Raw genomic sequence first — 24,391 nt, forward strand, 5'->3', positions numbered from 1 at the left:
CAAAATTAAAGTGAAATGTTCTCTTTATTTTTTTGAGCAGTATATATATGATGCCAGTAACAAACACATCAGAATTAATTATGGTATAACGTCACCCCCCCCCTCCAAAAAAAAATTGCAATCTTCATCTTCTGGTTCTCCCAGTTCAATTACCTCACAGCCAGACAGGAGATAACTTCAGTACCACAGGGAGATGTTAACATTGGAAGTAAGATCTTGCCGTCCCACTTGGTGATATAGCATGGAGGAGGTTTTTTGTCTCGTTTATGAGGTATTTGCACTGTGTAAAGCCTTATGGCATCTTTCTCATCTTCACCATTTCCAAACCTAGAAAGACACAAAAACAACTTAGATGGACCTTGCAAGAGAAGAAACCCTTCTCCCATTTCCTTATTATCATACCTGCAGGCCATATATCGATAGGTCTTTTCAGCAATTTGAGGCATAGTTTCAAGCCAGTTCAGACTTGTAACCAGTTGGTTGTCACTCCACACATTGCAGACAAAGTCTCGCCCCACAGTCACAAGTTGCTGCAAGAGGAAACATGAAACATGAATGAACATTTATTATGAACATTCATTACAGTCATATTAAGAGCAGTTGATAGTTCACCTTGCTTATTGTACTCATATCCAGGTCATCGATCTCCTTTTCATGTGCTTTAAAGTCAAACTTTTTCTCAAGGGATGGAAACTTTAAAAAAAAAAATCCAGTGACAAGGTCAAAACAAAAACACACCACTACAAGACATCTACAAGGTTTATACGGAAACCTGCTAAACATATTTAATGTTTATTATTATTTACATTAATACCATTGTTAGTAAATGCATAACTGTTAAACCTTCTTGTTGTGTCAGCAAAAGAAACTTGGAGAATTTTTTTTGTTTTGTTTTCTTCTTTACCTAAATAGTTTGAATTTGTCACTTTTGCTAGATTGGACAATAAATAAATAAATAAATAAATAAATAAATAAATAAATAGAGATAAGCTGTTGTCTGATTTTCAAATGTTTCATATGATTCCATGACCTAAAAGGCAAGTTTTCAAAAATGTTATTCTGGGCTAAATTAAGGGAAAAACTGGAAGATGGGAAAAAAGAAAAAAAAAAACATGATGGATATTAATGTAGTAGAAAGAAGGACCAGTGAAATGTTATTCTTTGAAAAAACAAAATGTATATATTTTTTGTTTCTGATTACCTAAAGTAGATTTGAAAACACAAAAATGTCAGCTGGGTAATGTGGGGATATTTTCACATTTAAAAACTGATCAAAGTTTACCTCCCAAACTCTGATGTATCCGTCGGTGCCTCCAGTCAGCAGAAGGTTCATGTCAGGACTGAACCTAACAACTTTCTGAAGAGGGTCATGGGGGTTTAGGTCTGACAGCACTTCAGCTATATTGGTCACTGTGATCTGAACCGTCTCATTCCTAGTATCAGACACGTCTCCAGTAGTAGAACGGTTCTCAAGATTACCTTTGCCAGCTTTCCCAGATCTCCGTCTGGCATTGCTTAGTTCAAGGGCGTTACCTATAGCAGAAATAACACTCTTAACAACAAAACACAAATAATACAATAAGATGTTTTGAAGATTTTGCAATGCCTGGAATCAAGGTGCAGTAATACATACTATACAGCCGCAGCAGATTATATATATATATATATATATATATATATTTTAGGTACACCTGTCCAACTGCTTATTAATGCAAATGTTAAATCAGCCAATCACATGGCAGCAGCTCAATGCATTTAGCCATGCAGACATGACCAAAATAATCTGCTGCAGTTCAACCTGAGATCAGAACGGGGAAGAAAGATGATTTAAGTGACTTTGAACGTGGCATGGTTGTTGGTTCCAGACAGGTTGGTCTGAGTATTTCAGAAACTGCTGATCTTCTGGGATTTTCACACACAATCATTTCTAGGGTTTACAGAGATTGGTCAGAAAAAGAGAAAATATCCACTGAGTATCAGTTCTGTGGGCACAAATGTCTTGTTGATGCCAGAGGTCAGAGGAGAATGGCCAGACTGGTTTGAGCTGATAGAACAGCAACAGTAACTCAAATAACCACTGAACGCAAAACATGTTGACCCTTGAGGCGGATGAGCTACAGCAGCAGAAAACCACAGCAGGTGCCACTACTGTCTGCTAAAAACAGGAAACTGAGGCTACAATTCACGCAGACTCACCAAAATTGGACAACAGAAGATTGGAAAAATGTTGCCTGGTCTGATGAGTCTCGATTTCTGCTGTAACATTCAGATGGTAGGGTCAGAATTTGGCATCAACAACATGAAAGCATGGATCCATCCTGCCTCCATCCTGTATCAATGGTTCAGGCTGGTGGTGGTGCAGTGATGTGGGGGATATTTTCCTGGCACAGTTTGGGTCCATTAGTACCAATTGAGTATCACGTCAACACCACAGCCTACCTGAGTATTGTTGCTGACCATGTCCATCCCTTTATGACCTCAGTGAACCCATCTTCTGATGGATACTTCCAGCAGGATAATGCACCATGTCATAAAGTGTGAATCATCTCAGACTGGTTTCTTGAACACAACAATGAGTTCACTGAACTCGAATGGCCTCCACAGTCACCGGATCTCAATCCAGTAGAGAACCTTTGGGATGTGGTGGAACGGGAGATTCACATCATGGATGTTCAGCTGACAAATCTGCAGCAACTGTGTGATGCTATCATGTAATTATGGACCAGACTCTCTGAGGAATGTTTCTACTAGTAGCTTGTTGAATCTATGCCATGAAGGATGCTGAAGGTAAAAGGGGGTCCAACCCGGTATTAGGAAGGTATACCTAATAAAGTGGCTGGTGAGTGGATATATATTTATTAGAAATTGCTTTGGGTTTATTTCAACTGCAATGGACACATACTTGGAAAAAAGCAGGGAAAAGAGAGAAAAAAAGTGGGGGAAAGGCTTAAAGGGAAAGAAGGAGATAGGAGTAGTGAAGGGAAATTAGAAAATAAAGCATACAAGTCAACCTGGAGCCTTGGCCAACGGCCCGGCAAAAATGAACCCACATCAGTGCCACTTCAACCCAGGGACACCAGGCCCAGTTCCCTTGGTGTTTTTATAATATAATTATTATTCAGTTTAATGGGTTTGAATTTACTTTAGAATACATTCATTGATCATTGTGTATTCGTATATAGTTGTGCATTTTCTGGGATCCTGAAAATGTGCATTAAAGAGCTAATTAAAACGGAGCTGTTAAGGGGACATGGAAAAAGAAAAAGCAAAACCGAGAAATTACTTTCTCTTGATTCCGAGTAACTTTCTCTAACCGTTTCTTTTCACCCTTTTTACCTTGGGTGAAAAGGGCTTTTTCAGATACTTATTAAAGTTATAGCCCAATTCTGTGACTTCAAATTACAGCTCAGAATCGCCTCCCACAGACAGACAGTACAGGTATATTATACATTTTCTGAATCCTTAAAGTCTGTTGAATATATTAGTTGTCAACTTTTGTGTCTCTGATGTCCCTGAATACCACTAGGATGAAAAAAAAAATATTTAGTTTAGTCAAAAAGTGTGGAAAAATGTGTATTATTTTTGGTTTAACAAATTCTAGTGACCTCTGTGTTGGTCAGAGACTCAAAATCCGACTTAAATGAAAGCCAAGAGTGTCCCCTTTAAGATGATACCAAACACTAAATTATAGAACTTTAACAAATGCCCATATCATGAGCTTAAACCAGACATAAATCAGTCTCAAAAAACAGAATTTGTCTAAAGGTGTTGTTAACTTCAAGAGCTGATATGACTCAGCTACCATTTTGGGAAGGCTATCATAACAAAATATCAACTAGAGACTAGAGGTGTGCCGATCGATTGGCCACCGATCATAAACGGCCAATTTCCATGAAAAATTGTATGATCGGTGATCGTCGATCACTGTCTCTTGTTCCTGATCACCAAAACCGATCGTAGTCATTTATCTCACTTCACAGCCTATGTGGGAAGCTTATTTCCTCTTTCCTTCACATGGTGCGGCAACAAATCCTATGGTGTGGAACTATGACGCCCTGAGTGAATAGGAAAGTTTGCATTTTGCGGCGGAAAATTACCTCGGGGGTGAAGCACGTCAAAATGCATCAACACAATGAAACTACCATAACATGGCATTTAAAAAACAAACACTTGACGGAGTTTGACTATATCGAGGCTCACTGCAGGAAAAAAAAGGACATCCAGAGCGGCCAAATAGCAGGTAAACCAATGCACAGCTACTAATACTCACTTGGATTAGCATGATAGTCAGAAAGCTAAACAAATAACCTGAAAAATAATTCGGTGTAAGACGCTGGTTCTGCTCTCGCTCTTGGACCGCCGCTATGCTCTACTGGTAGTAATATTTCACAGACCGAGCGCCGCTCAACCTCCACCAGACAGTGAACTCTCACACAGAACATCTGCTTAAAGCTGCAGCACGTAACTTAAAAGATTTTAGATATGTGTTAAAATATGTCTATGTCTAAATTAGGTGAATTTATTGCCAGATAATTTTTCCATTTTGCCAGATAACATAGCATCATTTATACCTGAATAAAAAAATTAACAGCCATTCCATCGGCAGATATCAGCTTCATGGATGATCGGTATCGGAATCAGCAGCAAAAAACCTGATCGAAGCATCCCTACTAGAGACATGTAGCCTTTCAAAAAAGATATGGATAGACTTTGCCATCCAGAGATGGACCAAAAAATGGTCTGGGATGTGGAAAAAGAAGGGGTAGCAGTTTGGTAATCTACATAACCTTGGCCATGTCACAGTTAAAGCAGAGTGTGTTGCCCTGATCTGGAGCTGATAGCTGTCAGCCTGCGTCCCCATCATCTTACTCGAGTCACGTGATCTCTGTTTGTGTTTACATTCTTCTGAGGGCGGAGCCAGCTGTTGTCTGTCAAAAGATACAACTTGTCACAACACCCTGAGGCCCTCATAATAATATCAAGAGATTGTAATCATGTTACCTTGGATTGCATTCTGGCTACTTTTCACCAGGTAGTCAACTTTCCCACCAGAAAAAAACAGGACAACTGATTTACTGTACACCAATGTAAAGGATACATGTAAAGCTGTTGCCCTTCCTCCACTGAGTCTTTTAAAATAAGTAGATCCATTTATGAGTGAAATACAGTGGCACTGTTTGTTTAATTTCAATAATAGTGTTCCTAAAGTTTTACCTTTTACTGAACCACATTTGAGTTAAGGTTAAAATTATTTCAGGTTTCACACTAAAGACACTGGCTAACTTTGAATCAGATTACAAACCATTATATATGGTTGCTTATAATTTTTGAGCCCCGACAGCAGATGTGTGGTCTATTAAAAACTAATCAAGGAAAAGCAACACAAAAAAAACAACAACAAAAAAAAACAACCAAAAGTAAATAAAAATAAATAAATTCTGCATCACAATCAAAAGTTTAAATGGTAATTCCACCTCTGACTCCAAATGGGAAAGATAACAACCCTTTAGTTCAAAGTATGCTTTAACTGTCTTTTTAAAACAGCAAGTAGTCTTCAGAAAGTTGCAAACCATACCATCTCTATGCGTAGAATTTTCTTCTTTCTGCAGGCAGAGTTTAAACCTCATGAGGCTGCATGTGCCATCCTGTCCAGCAGCAATCACACCATCACCAACAGCCATGTTTATAGTGGCGCGTGTGTCCGTGTCATGAGAGTGAAGAAGACTGGAGCTGTACTGATTTTTTCCAACCATCTGCACATCCAGGAAATGCTGAAAGACAAGTTTGCTACTGATGAAATCAGATTTGCATTCTGTCATTAGGTGTCTGTGCAAATTTTCACCACAATATTAAAAAGTTATATTAAAATTAATGAGAATTTCTTTACTAGAAATAAAACTAGAGATTAGTACAATTAAAATGTACAAATAAAACAGACCGAACTTATAGTGCAGTTTCAGACATTTTCTTAAAGTGCGTTGAGATGACGTGTTGTGAACTGGCACTAAATAAATCAATTGATTTAAGCTGATCTTGTCAGCCATTCAAAGCAATTTCCACACAACCTATTCACACACAAATTAATGTTAATATAATACTTCTTAGTACAAAACCTTTTTTGGTGCCATACATTCAGTGTCAGGGAATGGTGCTGGTTAAAGTTGGACCCAAATGCAGATGCTTGAGGCATGATATAAACTAACCAGCAGAGCCCAGAAGAACTGCAAAAAATATTTAGGACAAGGACCAAGTCCTCCTTTTTGACAGTCCTTTCCACAAATTACCTCCCTTTGTTGGTAAATATTGTGAAAGTGATCCTCTCCTTGGGCTGCCACCTTATCACGGTGGAGGGGTTTGTGTGTCCCAATGATCCTAGGAGCTATGCTGTCTGAGGCTTTATGCCCCTGGTAGGGTCACCCAAGGGAGACAGGTCCTAGGTGAAGAACCGGACCAAGCGCAACCCGAACTCCCCGTATGACGAACAATAACAATGGTTCTAGTTTTCCCTTGCCTGAACGCGGGTAACCGGGGCCCCACCTTGGAGCCAGGCCTGGAGGTGGGGCATGATGGCAAGTGCCGGGTGGCTTGGCTCTTACCTATAGAGCCTGGCTGGGCTCAGCCAGAGGAGGAGACATGGGTCCCCCTGCCCATGGGCCCACACTCCATGAGAGGGGCCAAAGGGGTCGGGTGCAATGTGGGATAGGTGGTGGCCGAGGGAGGGGGCCCTGGCGGTCTGATCCTCGGTTGCGGAAGCTGGCTGTTGGGATGTGGAATGTCACCTCTCTGGTGGGGAAGGAGCCAGAGCTGGTGTGTGAGGCTGAGAGGCTCCGGCTAGAAATAGTCGGTCTCACCTCAACGCATGGCTCTGGTTCTGGAATCAGTCTCCTTGAGAAGGGCTGGACGTACTTCCACTCTGGAGTTGCCCAAGGTGAGAGGCGCCGGACAGGAGTGGGCATACTTGTTGCCCCCTATCTCGGCGCCTGTACGTTGGGGTTTACCCCGGTGAACCAGAGGGTAGTCTCCCTCCGCCTACGGGTGGGGGGACGGGCTCTGACTGTTGTTTGTGCTTACGGGCCGAATGACAGTTTAGATTACCCACCCTTCTTGGAGTCCTTGGTACTGGAGAGTGCCCCTCCTGGGGACTCCCTTGTTCTGCTGGGGGACTTCAACGCTCATGTGGGCAATGACAGTGAGACCTGGAGGGTTGTGGTTGGGAGGAATGGCCCCCTTGATCTGAATTCGAATGGTGTTCTGTTGTCGGACTTCTGTGCTTGTCATGATTTGTCCATAACAAACACAATTTTCAGGAATAAGGGTGTCCATATGTGCACTTGGCACCAGGACACCCTAGGCCACAGTTTGATGATCGACTTTGTCATCGTTTCGTCTGATCTGCGGCGGCATGTCTTGGACACTCGGGTGAAGAGAGGTGCTGACCACTACCTGGAGGTGAGCTCTCAGGAGGGGAAGCAGTGTAGCACCAACACTGTTATAGTTTGGACTTCAACCTAGGACGTTGTAGGCCGGTGGGCAGAGTACTTTGAAGAGCTCCTCAATCCCACCAACATGCCTTCCATTGAGGAAGCTGAGCCTGGGGACTCTGGGTCAGGCTCTCCAATCTCTGGGGACGAGGTCTGGCTTTAGGATCGTATCTCTGCGATCCTAAAGCCAGACCTTTAAGGGTAGTGGGGGGTCCTACCCCAGGAGGAGTTTAAGTATCTCGGGATCTTGTTCACAAATGAGGGAAGAAGGGAGCGGGAGATCAACGGACGGATTGGCGCAGCGTCTGCAGTGAAGCGGGTGCTGTAGCCAAGCTCTCGATTTAAAGGTCAATCCATGTTCCTACCCTCATCTATGGCCATGAGCTTTGGGTCATGACTGAAAGAACGAGGTCGCGGATACTAGCAGCTGAAATGGGTTTTCTCCATAGCTCACTTAGAGATAGGGTGAGAAGCTCAGTCATCCCGGGAGGGACTCAGAGTAGAGCCGCTGCTCCTTCATGTCCAGAGGAGCCAGTTGAGGTGGCTTGGGCATCTGGTCAGGATGCCTCCTGGACGCCTCCCTGGTCAGGTGTTCCAGGCATGTCCCACCGGGAGGAGGCCCCGGGGAAGACCCAGGATTATGTTTCTCAGTTGGCCTGGGAACTCCTTGGGATTCCCCCAGAAGAGCTGGAACAAGTGGCTGGGGAGACCAAAGTCTGGGCCTCCCTTCTTAAGCTGCTACCCTCGCAACCCGACCCTGGGTAAGCAGAAGAAAATAAATGGATGGACGGATAGATGGATGGATGGTCTTCTATATGTAGTATATACATGCAGCTCCTGTGGGGCTCTTTTATACTGAATTTCCCACACTCCTTGAAGGGAGCATTGCCAAAAGTAGTATAACGTGCAGGTGGTGGAATTTTGCTAAGCTATCACTTCAAGCTTGCAGTCGTCGTCAGTCTAGGATAGCAGTTCTCAATGTGGGCGGTACCGCCCCCCAGGGGGCGTTCAGAGGATGGCAGGGGGCGCTGGCGGACATTTTTACAAAAGGGGGGCGCTGGGATGCCTTTGGGGGGCGTTTGGTCGAAGGTAAATTTTACACTTTAAATGCACAACAATGCCAGTTTAGACTTTGAGCAACTTGGTAAAACTGTATTGTGTAACATTAAAACACGTTTGGCTGCAACAATATACATGGCAGCTCTTCTTCTATTCAGTGTTTGTTAGCTTCTGTTAGCTTCTTGGCGCAGCTCCATTCTCCTGCTACTGGTAGCTAAAATCATGATACCCTCACTGTGTATCCCTCTGAAAAATGAACCCATTTAAATAAAGAAATCCCTCCATAGTGATACCACGATAGAGAGCGTTCATTTTATAGCGATAACACCGGAGCTGTAAGTGGTCCGGTATGAAACTGGGGTGATAGAACAACGGTACCACAGCACTTTTAAATTTCAATAATCAGAATACCGAAATTGTTTCCGTTGTTTTAAAAGGTTTATGTCAGTCTGCCTTTTCCCCATCGATACGCTTCCCGACCGCCCTGCACCTTCGGGGTGTCATAAAACAGTGGGTTATGGTGAGGATGAGGACGCAGACAGACCCAGGATGTAGGTGAAAATGATGAGTTTAATGATAATCCAAGCACAGAACAACGGAGAACAGCACGGGGAAACAGGCATCACACGACAAGGATCCGACAAGAGACAAGGACAACAGGTGGGTTTAAATACACACGGGGTAATCAAGGGGATGAGACACACCTGGGAAACAATCAACGGGGAAGACACAGAGACAGAGACACAGGGAGCAAACTGAACACAAAAACTCCAAAAACAAATACACAGAAACAAAATCATGACAAGGGGCTTAAAAAAAAAAAGAGCGCACATTGCGCAAAACTCTGAAACAGGAGAAGCAGGACATAAAACGGAGCGACGAACTAGATGTGAATTATGGCATAAAAACAGAGAATCCGACGCTGAACAGTGAAAAATCAACACATGATGTGAAACATATGATGATTAGGCGGCGCAGCAGGTGATGAGTGAAGATTAATGATGGTGAGCGTCAATAAACGATAAAATAAATCTAGCAACAGGAAATAAACTAAAGTGGACATAGCAATAAACCAAGAGACGATAATCAAAGGAAACTAAATGGAAATGAATGAATAACAAAATGCAAGAATAAACTAAGAAACTAAAGTAAATACAGAGGAATAAACTGGTATGGCAAGACCTTTCGATCAATAATTAATACAGAGGACGGTATGGCAAGAATAAACACACTATTTCCAGATAAAAATATCTGGAAATATTCAAATAATATTCAATATTATTTGAATATTATTTATATTCAAATAATATTGTTGAAATGTCATGGGTTTGTTGAGACCATATCTAGTACTGAGAATAAATATATCTTACAGATCATAACACTAAATAACTTATCACTTATTCATGTTTTTAATTAGATTTGATTAAGAACCAGATTTGTTCTTTGTCATTTCTGTCCAGTAAAACTATTAATCTATAAATCAATAGAGAGGTCTATATAAAGATCAATGTTTCTGTCTCATATTTCTATGGCATTAAGGGACCTGGAACTTTTGTTTTTCCACTGAAAGCTCTGGTTTGCACAATAAATGCCATGTGGGTGAAATTTTATGGATGATTCTCTGATGTCCCATTCTCCTGAAGGCAGCACAGAGCTGCAACACCAGAAACTGACAAACACTGAAGAGAAGAAGAGCTATGATTAATGTAGTTACAGTTCTATCCATGTTTTAATGTTGCAGAGCTCAGTCGTTTGGCAAATAGATCAAAGTTTAAACTGGCATGTTGAACATCTTTTATCTGATCATTTTGTGCAAGATTTAACAACTAGAAAATGGCACAAAATAAGAATATTTTTTCCCACTCTGATTAGCTGCTGTTAGGCCTACCAATTTTATCTTGAATGTTCATTGCATTTTTCGTAGACACCTGTGAAAATAATTTCTATTCCCATGTTTTTTTTGTTCTCTGGGAAGTTATTTTTGATGATAAATACAGAAACAAGCATAAAAATCAAAACATCTACAATAGTGATAGTAATATTAATGATAAAATAATGGTCAGTGCAAAGTAGCCTGCAAATTTTTTGCTGGGGGGTTGTGAGGGACCTGGATAAGGGCTAGTGGGGGGCTGGCCCAAAAAAGGTTGAGAAACACTGGTCTAGGAGGAGAGATTTTAGGTGATAGATGGGAGCTGAATCATTTAAGAATAAAATCTGTTTCCGTGGTAGCGGCTTTCCTCAGCAGGTCTCTGGACTTCTATCGGCTGTATTATTTCACATTGGTGCACTTTGCATCGCATCCAAGCTCAGAGGAGTGTGGCGCAGAGTGAAGCAGAACGAGCCACTGCTGCTGTGCACATAAGATACAAGTGAACATTATGACAGAGTTTATGCTGTTGGTTCTGGAAAACAAACTGGTTCTCAGTGGAAGTTTCTGGGAAGGGCCCGGAAGGGTGGTTTGCCCAAGGCGCCAAACAGGCCAGGACCACTTCTGCTGGTCCTGAACACATTAACACAATCAATGCTTTGTGCACTACTGTTTTGAGTTACAGATTCTGAAAGTATGAATTCTAAGCTTTTCCAGTTATAAAAAACACATGGAAATCAAAAAATGTTTTTTACTAGAGTTCTGTGCACTAATAACATTTAAGGGATATTTCTAATTTAGAAGCATAATAAACAAAAAATAGAATTGAGTTGCCTTGGCAAAAACAAACATTTTCTTTCAGCCATTTTATTTAGCCCAATATAAATAACTTTATATTTTAGGTGTTAACATGCAGTTGGTCAGCATAGGCGCACCTCTGCGCACCACCTCTTCCCCATCATATCGCATTCACTGGACTTACAAAACAAAAGTTCTGGACCTCACCCTGAGAAACATTCCACTGGTATCTTCTGGTTTTCTTTTTATTGACCTGGTCTTAAACCGTTTGTCCATTATTATTTTTAAGTACATCCTTTGGTAAGCCAACTGTAGCGTAGCACGGGAAATTAACAGTTGTTTACATGCAGTACATCGCAGCCCACACTTTGAGACAGACTGATCTAAACAATCATCAGTACTTACTACAGCATTTTTTATTCCTGTCTTTGAGGGACCCCCTCCTCCAGCTGTTATCACAAGCCCTGTAGTGGCATCCACTTTGACGGTGTACAGTGGAAATGGGGCTCTATACAGATCCAGCACCTTCTTCTTCCCCATAGTTTATCACAGACGTCCTTAGTCAACCACACCTGTTGAAAACAAAGTATTAAGCTTTTCTGGTTATGCATAAAGTGACACAAATAAACACAAGATAGTTGTCATAACACTAAAATTTCAAGATTGATGTGATACTAAGACAAAAACTATACAATTTTGGTAATAGTGGAAAATTTCTATGAAAGAACAGAATGTTTTCTAGCTAACTGCAAAAAATAAGATTAATTAATATGACAAAAGTTCCTTTATTTGTGCAAAACCAATCAGTAGGGGACACTTTAGCCATCGCATAGACATAAATACATAATTAGAGTTATTTTTTTACGGTTTGGACAAACAGTAGACAGGGTAACACTTAAACACTAAGCAGAAATGTTAATATCATTTTGCAATCATTTTTATTTAATTAAAACTGCTTAACTTTAATATGTCACTATGTTTCTATTTGCCTGTCAATTTGCTGTTAATTGACTAAAAATAAATTGTGTTTCAACATATTTTTTACAGCATAAACAATATGGCCCATGCAAATGAATTCAGCAGCAATTCTGTACATTTCTTTTTTCTTTTGTAAGTATAATATTTTCTTTAGTTGCTAATTACAGTAGTTTGTGTGGTTGCATACAAAGTATGGAAACATAGAGCTTAAGTTCAACATCCAGTATGTTTTTTTTGGGACACACCAGCTAATATTACAAACGACTGAATCAGTCAAACTAACCATGTCAAATTTTGAGGTGAACATTTATCCATTGACACACCTGAAAATAACAGTCAACATAAAAATCCCTACATGAAGCCCAATGAAATCTGTCAGCAAAATAAAAAGCATGAATAAAGAAAACTGAAGCCAGTGTGACTGCATTTTTGCCTTCAGGCTAATTACACCTTTTCCACAAATACAATTTTAAAGTAAAATTAAAACAGGTTTCAGAGTATAAAACAAATATTATACAGCTGATTTAAATTATACACTTAGAAAACCAATAAATCCACTGAACATATTTTGATAAAAAATTAAAAACCAACCTAACACTGCAAAATATTCCAAATTGAGGTCAGGGGTGGACAAAGAATAATAAACAAAAAAATGTAACATGGTTAAAGGAGAGGGCTGAACAATTAACAAGCAAAGATGTTTACAGGCAGGTACGTTAACTTTATACGTAGCGAAACATATTCACTGTAATTATAACAATATATCTGTTGTATATAAAAACGATGTATCGGGGGTCGTTGAGCTTACACTTTAATGTTCATTTTGTATGGAAAAGATGGCGAACAAGCTGATCGCACTTCCATTTCGTACCTAGAACGACATTTCGCACTCACATATTTAAACCCTGGTGTGTGAATTTATTTTTCGTTGGCAATAACGATGCGTAAATCTTAGGTAGAAGTTAATTCATTAATGTAATTGCATATTGTTCGAAAACTTTTTATTACACTCCTAATTGTAATGGCTCTACTTCCCAATCAGAACACCAACATGACGCCTACCCTTTATGTGCAGCATCATTAACGCTACAGGATCGGAGTCTGTCTGGCATAGCAGTAATATATCAGAATTACAACTTTCTGCACGGTACCCATCTTGTCACGGAATCTTAAGTTCCATACCTTTGCAGTTTTTCCGGTTTATCTTGAGTAGCGTTTTGTTAAAAACCTTAGCAATAAACCGAACGAATTCATTTTTGAATAATTAATAATAAAAGAGTACACTTTGATACATGCTAAAGCTAACTTTCCAACCTACACGTCAACAAGAAGTTCTTCTTCCTTCTTTTTCTTCTTCTGTTTATTGCGACCCAGCTTAAGGGCCCTTTACCGCCATCTACTGAGGTGGTGTGTGAGCCAAAAGATAGAGCAACCATCCAAACAAAAACAAATGACCGATGTCCTTTTGGCCAGTCTAGTTTCATTATTCAATCGGGTCTTGTAGCAGCCCCTCAGCTCAACACTCAGCGAAGCTTGACTGGTGATTTTCAGCGTTTTTATTTTCCTTTTTGATCCAGATCACCATGATCACCGTGAAAACCAAAACAAAACGTACCTCGCTACTTTCACCGGGGATTGCAACGCATTTGTTTGTGTTTATGCAAACATTTCATTACTGACAGTTGTTTCATTCATTAGTACAATTTCTTTTGTGTCTTATTTGCGGATGGCAACCAACATATTTACCGCCACCTACCGGACTGGAGTGCGGTCATCAATGATATTCAAAGGGAATTTAATAATATCTCAATGGTATATGCATGTGTGCCTATTTACACACACATACACATAAACAAATATTTGCATGTGTATGCACATGCATGCATACATATACACACACACATACTTTGTAAATTTGATTAAATAACCTAGTATTGTTTTTTAAATTTAATTAATTGATTTCTAATAGATTTTGACTAATTTCCTAAAAGATTTATTATAGAAAGTCTTTTTTCCTCTCTGTTTAATATTGACTTCAAATTCTGACATTCCTCTGAATATTTATTACATTATAATAAGACGTGTTCCACTGTTTCTGATTACAATAAGTACAAGTCCCAGTTTCATGTTTCCCTATTTGAGAAAGTGAACTATTAAGTCACGTATGACCAATTCTAAGAGATGATATGATTACTTCTTCTTTAAGACTTCCATCAATAATCAGCCCTCTTTCTACAAACTAGACTAACAAACATTATGACAGCAGTATTACTGTAAAAGGGGTGAAGGTAACAAGCCCATTACAGGTTTACTATAGAAATGGACAGTAAATATAGGAGTACATCTCAATAACAGCATCCACACATACTCTTTTTCACAGTCTCCTCTTTTTGAGTTTCAATATGATGTTCTGCATTGCTTACCAATTTCACAAATTGAACAGTGGTGGAACAGTGTAAAAATATTTTTATCAGATAGGCTTTGTTGTCTTTCATGTTACATAATGGGTTAATAGAAGATAATTAATATTTTATCCATTAAATTATTTGTTAACATTTCATCATAGTCTTACACATCTTGACAGATACCTAGTTTTATTTCTTTATTTACAGTATTCAAGCAAACTTGAGCCATTAACAAAGCACATTCTTTTTTGAAAGCAAATTGAGTTGCACAGGGAAAACAGTGCCAACTAGAGTCCCAAAAAGCAATAGTAAAACATGGTTAAAAACATGGTTTCCCAAAGGCAAATGAAAATCAAACTAAATTAAATTTTTTGCTGAGCTGTTGACCATAAATGTTACATTTTCCATTTAATAATTTTGTATCTTATAGCAAAAACCATATAAGCATTTCTTTTTGTTTTTACATCACTGGGTTTTGATGAGAAACATTAAAAACCTTAATCCGATCATACAAATTCCTGGTCCTGCCCTGTCAACAGAGTCCAAAGGATATTTTTCATGCATATTTGCACAGCAGCAGTAGACCATATCTCATATTTAATGGGGGCTATTGCAAATAAAGTGAGCTATTCAACAGTTTCTACTTGCAGCTGTGATCACTGTCAGGCTGATGTTTCATATGTTGAGCATGCTGTGTAAATGAAACTAAATAAAGTAGGCTAAGTGGATCAGTTGTATGCATTACTTATTAGTAATGTTTTGTAATTGACTATGTCTTACATTTTTTTTTGTTTCAGCTAACTGAAGCACAGAGAAAAAAAATTCACACCAACATACAATGAAAAGCAAATGTGGTTGCCCTCATGTCAAAAAAGTATTTAAAAAAATAATATAGGGTTCTTTACCATACAAAAACACATTTTTGGCTATTTTGAAAGTGTTAAGCACTGAATGGTTAAATATTAACCACATAACTGTATCAAACTGCAAACCTTGGATCCTGACAACACAAATCAACAGTGTTCTGAGACATTTCATCCAAACAGTACAGATGTGAGGGTGGTCACTCTGTTGAGGGCCTCAGTCATTGATCAGAGCCAGGATCATGCTGCAAATACATGGAGGAAAAAATAGTACTGTGCAATTTACTAAAATAATATTGAATTACATTATCTAAAGAATAAGATGTCTATAAACAAAATGTGATGGTTTTGTTACCTGTACAAATAAATGAAGAAGCAGAGCAGGTGGTATCCTAATTTAATCATGGCCTCCTTCATGTACGATTTAAGCAGACCCCTGTTGTGGATCTCAGTTGGGTCAAACACGCCCATGTTTCCCATAGGAATCTTCACATACCTAAGGGAACAGAAGAAGAGTCAAACAGAAGCTTGCAACGTGTACTGAAATACAGTATTCATGTCTCCATCTCAGATCAGACGTGTGACATATGGTCTTTATGGTTTAGCAAACTTCATCCTACTTACCTAACAACAGCTGCATCTTAATAAATTCTGACATTAAATGTGTCCTCTCTCACTCGTTTCCTTCTTCACGGTGACTGAGTGTGTGAGGATGATCTGATTTGATTCTTGGCAGATTTACACAAGGGCCATATTCCTTTTATTTGTTGTTAATAAACTAAACTGAACTCCAGAGGATGTTCGGGGCCTTAGAGATTTGTTATATCCATTCCCTGACTGATATTTTTCAACAGCTTTTTCTCTGATTTATCTTGGAGTGTTCTTTACTCTTCTGAAATCCTGATTAACCAGTGACTGGACCTCCTAGAACCAGCTGTCTTGTACAACAATCACTAGAGACACACTCACTGCACTCAGTTCATCTCCATTCCACTCATTGTGAGATTACCAGTTGGTTGGACCTATGCTGAATTAGGTCAGTTACTTTGAAGGGGCAAATATTTGTACTTCTTGAGGAAGCTAAGATCCTTCAAGGTTTGCAGGAAGACACTGAAGATCTTCTTTGTTGTTGAGAGCATCATCTCTTCTGCCCTTCATCTGTTGGGGCAGCAGCAACAGAACAAAGGACTTAAAAGGCTTTACAGCCTGATAAAGAAGGCTTTATCAGGCCTTCTTTATCAGGTTCATTCTGTTTGTCTGGTCTGTTCGACTGTGGACCCTCTGGAGATGATGCAGAAAAGAAAGACTTTTCATAAAATCAAGAAAGCTATGGACAACCCTGACCATCCTCTTCATAAGACTAACTTGGGAAAACAGAGTGTCTTCAGTCAGAGGCTTCTTCAGATTAAGTAAAGTTGTATGAGAATAAAGGTGTAATTTTATGATAACTCTTTCATTTTATGTGCTAAAATGAGGAATGCTGAGGGTCTTGTAAAGTTATAGTTGGTATTGGTTTTACAAATAAAGAAATAGTTAATCTTTTAACAAAATAATCAAATTATCAGCCCCAAGACTTTGAAACGATTGTTTAAACAATATTTTATTTCAAAGAAAGAACCAGACTTGCTGAGCCTAAGTAAGGAGGCCCAGACTTTCCTCTCCCCAGCCACGTGGTCCAGCTCCTCCGGGGGGATCGTAGGGTGGGTTAGATACATAGTCAGGCTGGCCTAACTATGTATCTCAGGCCAGCCGAGATACATAGTCCCTCCAGTGTGTCCTGGGTCTTCTCCTGGACTCCTCCCAGTGGGACCTGCCCAAAACATCTCACCAGGGAAGCGTCCAGGAGGTCAACATGTACAATACTGGTCTTTTAACAAGGTTTGAAATCTTTTCCAGGTGCCATAGTTATGTTAACTTAATTTTACCTTTGGAAGGGGATAGACTAATCATTGCGCAGTAAGCGTAATTGATGTTGTTTGTGTTCAATAAATATACCAGACCAACTATATAAATTAACAATTCTTATAATATTACCCTGGAGTGAAGATCTTTGCTTTTATATTGTGATATATCAACTACAAATGTTACACACTCAAACCGTTAGCTATGCACTAGCTTAAAAAACATGGCTTACCTGTAGATGTTCCAGGCTGCTACAGGCATGTTGAGCAGGAAAATGAACCAGTGCATGGAGACCAGCATGAGCATCATAGAGAGACACTGACCAACCATCTCTGGAATTACCCACTAGAAACATTAAACCATTAAAATCTGTATTGTCTGTTTTTATTGTATAAAAACAGACACATTTCAGGACATATAATTAACTATAAACATATATATTTAAAATGGAGCATAAACACAAGGAAAAATAATGTCTTTACAATGGAAATCAAGAACACAGAGATGGTACTTACTTTGTTCAGCTTGGAGCAGCATGCTCGGGCATTAATGTAGTCACATTCTAGATCAGATAGAGTGATAATCTTTAAATTAATGTCAAGGTGTCATACTACAAACTTTGTTTGTTTTTTTTAAAGAAAAGTATTTTCCATATCGTTCTGTCATCTGACACATCTGTTATTTCTTGATTATTATTGTGGTACAATCTGTCAATTATTGCAGAGAAAATTATACATGAGACAGAAGTGTTCCTATCTTTGGATCTAAGGCTTAATCTGTGGACTATAGATGATGCCCTGGGAAGCACTGTCCCCTGTTTTATTTCTACTAAAGGTTGATATTTGAGGATTTCAATTGATATTATAAACTTACACAGCATTTAATTCTATGTCCAGATTTTTCCAATCTTGTTAAAATCATAATCAGGACACACAAGTGAAGTTTAGACCAATAGAAAATGAAGTGTTTGAAGGTCAGAAGAATTTTCCAAGTAAACCGTTATTTCATGTTTATATTAAACCTGAAATTCGGGATTTAACCTGACCAGGGTTGGTTCAAGGAAGAATATCTTGTTTTAAATTTTAAACAGTAAAAGTGTTTTATTCTACAGTACTGAACAGGACACAGATAATAAAGGAACTATTGTAGATCAGTTAACCGTCATTCATGCTAACACCTAAAAAGTCAACATTAATCACAGATAATTTGAAAAACGTTATCAAAATGATTTCTTGAAATGTATTAATTGATTATTATGGTGCTGCAAATTTTGTAGGTTCCAACGCTAAGTAAGAGAAAATAATTCCTCCACAATTCCAGTTTCAACAAATAAAGTGGAGTAAAGGAAGAAGGAACCGATTTATTCGGTTATGAAATTCTGCCAAAAGTTAATAGAACATTCACAATTTCCGGGATAAACCATTTTTAGTCGTTTTCACTAGTAATTCACAACAGTAATAGTACTGTTGTCTAGCAGCAGCAACCCGCGACAGGCCACTTGCTTCCGTGTCCCCACCAAGTTCCGAGGAGCCACGGTCTTTTGGCTGTATGAAATGCTTCATTATCCAGGGCTAACTAGGTGGCTAAATGTGTAGCCTACACAGATTGTGTAGAAAAAACAAATACAGGAGTTCCGATTAGCTTTTAGCTGAAAAGGCTACTTCAAGCAATTATTTTCAACATTCACGAGAAGCATATACAATGAAAGGATACAAAGTAAACCGAAAGAAAAATCAGTGCACAACAGTCTACAAGCGATAGGATAAACACAGTCGCCTCCATTGTAGCGCAATCTTTAGAGTTTTCTTCCTGTTTCCGGCTTAGGCCGGAATCGACGTAAATCTCCTTCTTCTTTTTTTATTTTATGTCGCTTACAGTTTTATTGTAATAATAATAATAATAATAATAATAATAATAATAATGTTATTATTATTATTATTATTATTATTATTATTAGTAGTAGTAGTAGTAGTAGTAGTAGTAGTATTAGTATTATTATTCTCTAACATTGACTTAGATTATCTGACAGAAGACAAGAGCCCACATTAGAAATGTGACAATGTAACATATATTATAAAACTTATATTACTTGTTATAACATTGACCAGCAAAGTTTACACAGGTGGTAAAGACTATTATTTATATGTTATTCTTTCACTCTGTCAAAAGTAAGATAGCTCCCAAATCTTCCGTTTTTGATTTGAAGGTTTCCTAAAGACACGATGTGAGGAAGAAGTGGGAGATATCTTTAGAGAGAGACGGATTCACTGCACGGCATGGATTTTGGACTCAATCTCAGCTGCTGAATCACTCTGAAGCTAGAAATCCTCGGCTGGAAAACAGCCGATATATAAAAAATAAAAATTCCCTTCTCATCCTCCGCGGGTGGTCTCTTTCATCCTCTGAGCTCGGGTCCATCAGTGTCCAGGAAGAATATCTCGCTGTGGAGGAGAATCAAAAAGGCTTTGACTCCAACATGTCTGCGCCAATTCAAAGACAGACGTTAAGTCAAAGCACAGATCAACTTACGTCTCAGTACATTAGATTTAAAAGGGGGGTGGGGCCACGTGTGTTTTGGGTAATTGGCGGGAATTGAAAAACGAGCTGCTGTTGTTGTAAATTGGACATTTTAATATTAAAAAGACAGGACTGCACAGTGGGAATGTCTCCCCGTGTAGGTGTGGGTTCACTCCGGGTGCTCCGGCTTCCCCCACGTTCAACAGCATCAGAACTCAAGTTCATCCACTGTAAAATTTTTCAATGGATGAATAATCCATTGAAAAACCTGAAGATGTAACAGGTCAGCAACTCTTTTTCCAGTTCCTGTAGTTTCCAATTCTGTAGAAACTACAGGAATTGAAAAAAGAGCTGCTGTTGTAAATTGAACATTTTAATATTAAAAAGACAGTACTGCACGGTGGGAATGTCTCCCCATGTAGGTGTGGGTTCACTCCGGGTGCTCCAGCTTCCCCCACGTTCAACAACATGTTCATCCACTGTAAGATTTGTATTTCTAATTCTAAACAGAAAATAAGCCAACCACATTTATTCATTAAAGGCAGATTTAGGGAAAAAATATAAACAACGTGGAACAAAAAGAGCATTTTAGAAGTCTAACCAATACAAATTGGAAAAAAAATGTGGAAAACTATCTTTCTTGGCAAGATATTTATATCCCTATCTAAATTGTTCCATATATCTATAAACATATCTCTATAGATATAGATATCTATATCTAAATCTATCTATGTCTCTCTNAATTAAAAAATACAATTGTTTACAAATGTAGCTTTGATAGATGTTTGAATATGGTTTCCAGTAACAAAAAAGCGTGTTATGATCGATTAAATGCGCTGATACGTCATTGTGCTGCTAAACATATAACGCTGAGTGGAGTGGTGGACCGCTCCAAGATGGCCGCCCTAAATCTCGTCAGCGACAATAAGCGAGAGCGGTCCATGAGGCGTCTATTCTTATATTATGTCTATGGTTTACATGCTTTGTGTATTACCGCCATCAACTGGACAGAGATGTAATTCAGAAATTAATTTTTTCCTTCAAACGTTAAAATAACTATATTATATAGATACTTATACACTCACACACACATACATACTAAATCCTCTCAGCTAATTTTGTATCTTTTAAATATTTAATGAATGCTTGAATTATATCATGTAATTGATGCTTTTGATTTACTAATCCATACTTCAACCCCTATAACTTTTATTTCTTCATTTATCGTAAACCTTCTTCTTTCTGAATTACTTCTAGACTTAGATTTATTTTATTGTCATTGCACAAAGAAACATAAGTAAAATTGGCCACCGGAGCACACACAAAAACACAAGTGTGCCTATAATTAAATAATATACAAATAATAATAATTATTTTCAAACTGTCTCAGACAGTCTTCATGATGGGATTGTTGAGCAATCTGATGGCCAGTGGGAGACAATTATTTCTGAGCCTGGCTGTTCTGCAGCAGATGCTGCGGACTCTCCTCCCAGATGGCAAGTAGATGAACAGACCATGGAGAGGATGAGTGGAATCAGAGAGGATCTGGTTTGTTCTGGCTAAGCAGCATCTGTGTGCAATGCTTTGGATAAGGGGAAGTGGAGCCCCAAAGATCCTCTCGGCTGTCTTCACCACTCTTTGCAGAGACTTCCAGTCTGATCAGTTGCAGCTTCCAGACCAGATGGAGATACTGCTGGTCAGCAGGCTCTCAATGGTTCCTCTGTAGAAGGTGGAGAGGATGGGAGGGGGGAGCGAAGCTCTTCTCATTCGTCTCAGAAAGTACAGGCACTGCTGTGCTTTTTTCATCAGTGAAGCGATGCGAGTTGTCCAGCTGAGGTTGTCTGTAATGTGAACCTCCAGGAACTTAGTGCTGCTGACGATCTCCACTGCTCTGTCGTTGATGAGGAGTGGTGTGTGGTTGGGTTGAGACCTCCTGAAGTCGACAATGATCTCTTTTGTCTTGTTGATGTTCAGGGGCAGGTTGCTTATTCTGCATCAGTCCACAAGATGTTGTACCTTTTTTCTGTAGTTCACTTCATTGTTGTGCTGAATGAGTCCCATAATTGTTGTGTCGTCTGCATATTTCATAATGTGGTTGGTGTTAAACCTGGGATGACAGTCGTGGGTCATCAGGGTAAACAGCAGGGGGCTCCGGACACACCTCTGAGGGGAGCCAGTTTTTAAAGAAATTACGTTGGAGGTGTTATTATTCACATGGATAAGACTGAGTTCTGTCAGTGAGGAAGTCCAGCAGCCAGTTGCACAGTGGAGTATTGATGCCCAGGGAGACCAGTTTGCATACCAAATCCTGGGGGAAGATCGTATTGAACGCTGAGCTGAAGTCCAAAAACAGCATCCATACATGGGTGTTTCTTTTCTCCAGGTGTACCAGGCTCAGATGAAGAGCAGTGGAGCAGTGGCATCCTCAGTCGAGCGATTAGATTTGCATGCAAATTGGAAAGGGTCAAATGATGGAGGCAGTATAGAGATTATATGACCCTTAACTCTCTCGAAGCACTTCATGATGTTAGATGTTAATGCAACGGGTCAAAAGCCATTAAGACATGAGATGGTTGGTTTCTTGGGCACTGGATTAATAATAGCTGACTTAAAACATGAGGGGACAATGGCCTGATACAGTGATGTATTGAATTTGTCCGTGAGCACATGGCTCAGTGTTTTTCAACCACTGTGCCGCGGCACACTAATGTACCGTGAGTGATCGTTAGGTGTGCCGTGGAAATTATCCAAGTTTACCTATCGTATTTTCCGGACGATAAGCTGCTACTTTTTTCCTACACTTTGAACATGCGACTTTTCTGTGGATTTTTCTTCAACCACCAGGGGGCTCTTTAGCAGGAAGTGAATCATTGGAAGTCAAAATTGGAAATCAAAGAAGAACGCGTTGATTTTCATTTAGAACAACCACATGCTAGCAGCAGGCAGGACGGAGAAATGTTTTCAAACTCATATGATGCAGCTTCTAAGTTGAGGAGTATCGATCTGGCAGTACAGGAGGGAAATAGAGCCGCTGCACGTAAACTCGGCATGAACAAAACCGGATTTAGGGACAGAGAACTGCGTCCTTAATATATCCAGCAGTTATTAGGACGCAGCCCTAATAACCCTCATTATGGGAAACCGAGCGGCAGAGATACCGGCAGCCTGTAGCCCGGTGCGGCTGATATATACAAGTTTCCAGGAGGGGGGAGGCGGGTGCAAAAAATTTGAAGATACGGTTTATAGTATGGTGCGCTCATAGTCCAGAAAATACGGTAATTGGTCTTAAAGATTTTTTGAAAACGAATTAATTATCTGCAAGGCATCTTTGAGTGTCTTTGCTGTAGTAGTGACTAGTGGCGTAATCATGTAATTTTATTATCACTAGATGGCAGTAGGTACAGAACATTTTACATTAAAACAAGAGAATTAGTGATNAATTAACCAATCAAATCTGAGTTAAATGGATAATATAAAACAGATTATTCTAGAGCATAATGTCTCATTCTGATGCTTTTCCTCAGACACACAGAGATCTACGAGGGACGCTGCAGGTTAACCGGGAGAAAAAACTCAGCCTCTGTGGGCAGATTCAGCAGAGCCCCTCCAATTCAAATCAACAGACAATAACAATTAAAGCAAACTTCACCCATGAGCTACAGGTCAGTCCCTCCACCCTCAGCCTCCACCCTCTTTCTGTTCTACGATGTTACATTGAATACTGAAGAACATTTTGGTTTTTTTAGGTTTGTTATTGAAATTATTTTATTGAAAAAATGTTTAAACGTTCAAAAGCAATAAACTCCCCAATTTCAGATCAACTATTTGAGGGTCTTCTGCTGATATATATATTTTCCAGATTATCAAATACTGACACAACATATTGACAGCTTCAACAGATATGTGAAAAATAAAGTTTTTTTTTTTAATAAAAGTTGTATACTGCAGTTCTAAAGAAAAATCCTTCATTACATTGTAATTATTTATTACAAGTAAAACTCAGGACTGAAAAAGAGGCTTTTTTCTATGTCAATGTTTTGTAGTCAAAATATAATATAATATTAACCATTTATCAGATTCTACTAGTTGTTATTAAACTAACTAAAGATAATAAAAGTTATATCTGAAATTGGGGATGCACCGATATAAAATTTTGTGCCGTTATCGATATCCAATATTAATATTATAGTTATACTCAATAACCACCAATTAACAATATCATACAAGAGGAACAAATGCTGCAAGTCAATGACTTGATGCAATCTGCTGGGTTTCCTTAGAAACTTTTTATCTAAGGAAAAACATTTCTAATAATTAATTGAGCATACAGCACTGTTGGACAACTAGGATCAATTGGAATGTATGTGTGATTGAATCCGAATAATTTTTTTGTAGAGTGCCTTTGCTGTGATTTGCTGCTATATAAAAAAATTTAAATCAAAAACGCGACCACACCACTGACGTTGCTTCTCTACTTCACAATCCTGCACTGCATCACCGTCACATGACCAAGCAAAAACC

General features: G+C 39.1%; 3 protein-coding genes across 5 annotated transcripts in view; 1 reads left to right on the forward strand and 2 right to left on the reverse strand.

The window, feature by feature from the left end:
* The window catches only part of preb (prolactin regulatory element binding), a 14,895-nt gene extending 1,300 nt beyond the window's left edge, over positions 1-13,595 (reverse strand). Inside the window, exons 1-7 of one of the 3 annotated variants that reach the window (XM_007554840.2) lie at positions 13,502-13,595; positions 11,611-11,777; positions 5,576-5,771; positions 1,283-1,533; positions 613-693; positions 403-530; positions 154-327 (exon numbers count right to left, since the gene is read on the reverse strand). In XM_007554840.2, coding sequence (XP_007554902.1) covers positions 154-327; positions 403-530; positions 613-693; positions 1,283-1,533; positions 5,576-5,771; positions 11,611-11,745 — 965 coding nt within the window. In that variant the 5' untranslated portion in view covers positions 11,746-11,777; positions 13,502-13,595. Of the gene's footprint in view, positions 1-153; positions 328-402; positions 531-612; positions 694-1,282; positions 1,534-5,575; positions 5,772-11,610; positions 11,778-13,245; positions 13,322-13,365 lie in introns of those variants that run through there. The other 2 variants (XM_007554839.2, XM_016672925.1) reach the window with 2 other exon arrangements.
* A 1,165-nt stretch (positions 13,596-14,760) lies between these two features.
* On the reverse strand, positions 14,761-19,171 carry cnih4 (cornichon family member 4). Its single transcript, XM_007554841.2, has 5 exons — positions 19,067-19,171; positions 17,869-17,937; positions 17,586-17,698; positions 15,807-15,947; positions 14,761-15,696 (listed from the first exon to the last, which is right to left on the reverse strand). Exons 1-5 carry the CDS (start codon positions 19,133-19,135, stop codon positions 15,669-15,671), a joined length of 420 nt encoding a protein of 139 aa, XP_007554903.1. The 5' UTR covers positions 19,136-19,171; the 3' UTR covers positions 14,761-15,668.
* Positions 19,172-23,389: 4,218 nt separating this feature from the next.
* Positions 23,390-24,391, forward strand: part of LOC103140064 (uncharacterized) — a 32,500-nt gene continuing 31,498 nt past the window's right edge. The window contains exon 1 of the mRNA XM_016672908.1: positions 23,390-23,532. The gene's annotated coding sequence lies outside the window, so the exon portion shown is untranslated. The remainder of the gene's footprint in view (positions 23,533-24,391) is intronic.

This window comes from Poecilia formosa, unplaced genomic scaffold, assembly GCF_000485575.1.
Source record: "Poecilia formosa unplaced genomic scaffold, Poecilia_formosa-5.1.2 Scaffold67, whole genome shotgun sequence".
NCBI classification, from domain to species: domain Eukaryota; kingdom Metazoa; phylum Chordata; class Actinopteri; order Cyprinodontiformes; family Poeciliidae; genus Poecilia; species Poecilia formosa.

Excerpts from the sequence above, each read along its gene's own strand:
- cnih4 (XM_007554841.2), bottom strand. The coding sequence starts at position 19,135 with ATGGAGGCGACTGTGTTTATCCTATCGCTTGTAGACTGTTGTGCACTG. Across the intron at positions 17,699-17,868 it reads GCTGCTCCAAGCTGAACAAA|TGGGTAATTCCAGAGATGGT; the intron begins GTAAGTACCATC and ends TAATGTTTCTAG. Across the intron at positions 15,948-17,585 it reads GCAGCCTGGAACATCTACAG|GTATGTGAAGATTCCTATGG; the intron begins GTAAGCCATGTT and ends CTGTTCCCTTAG.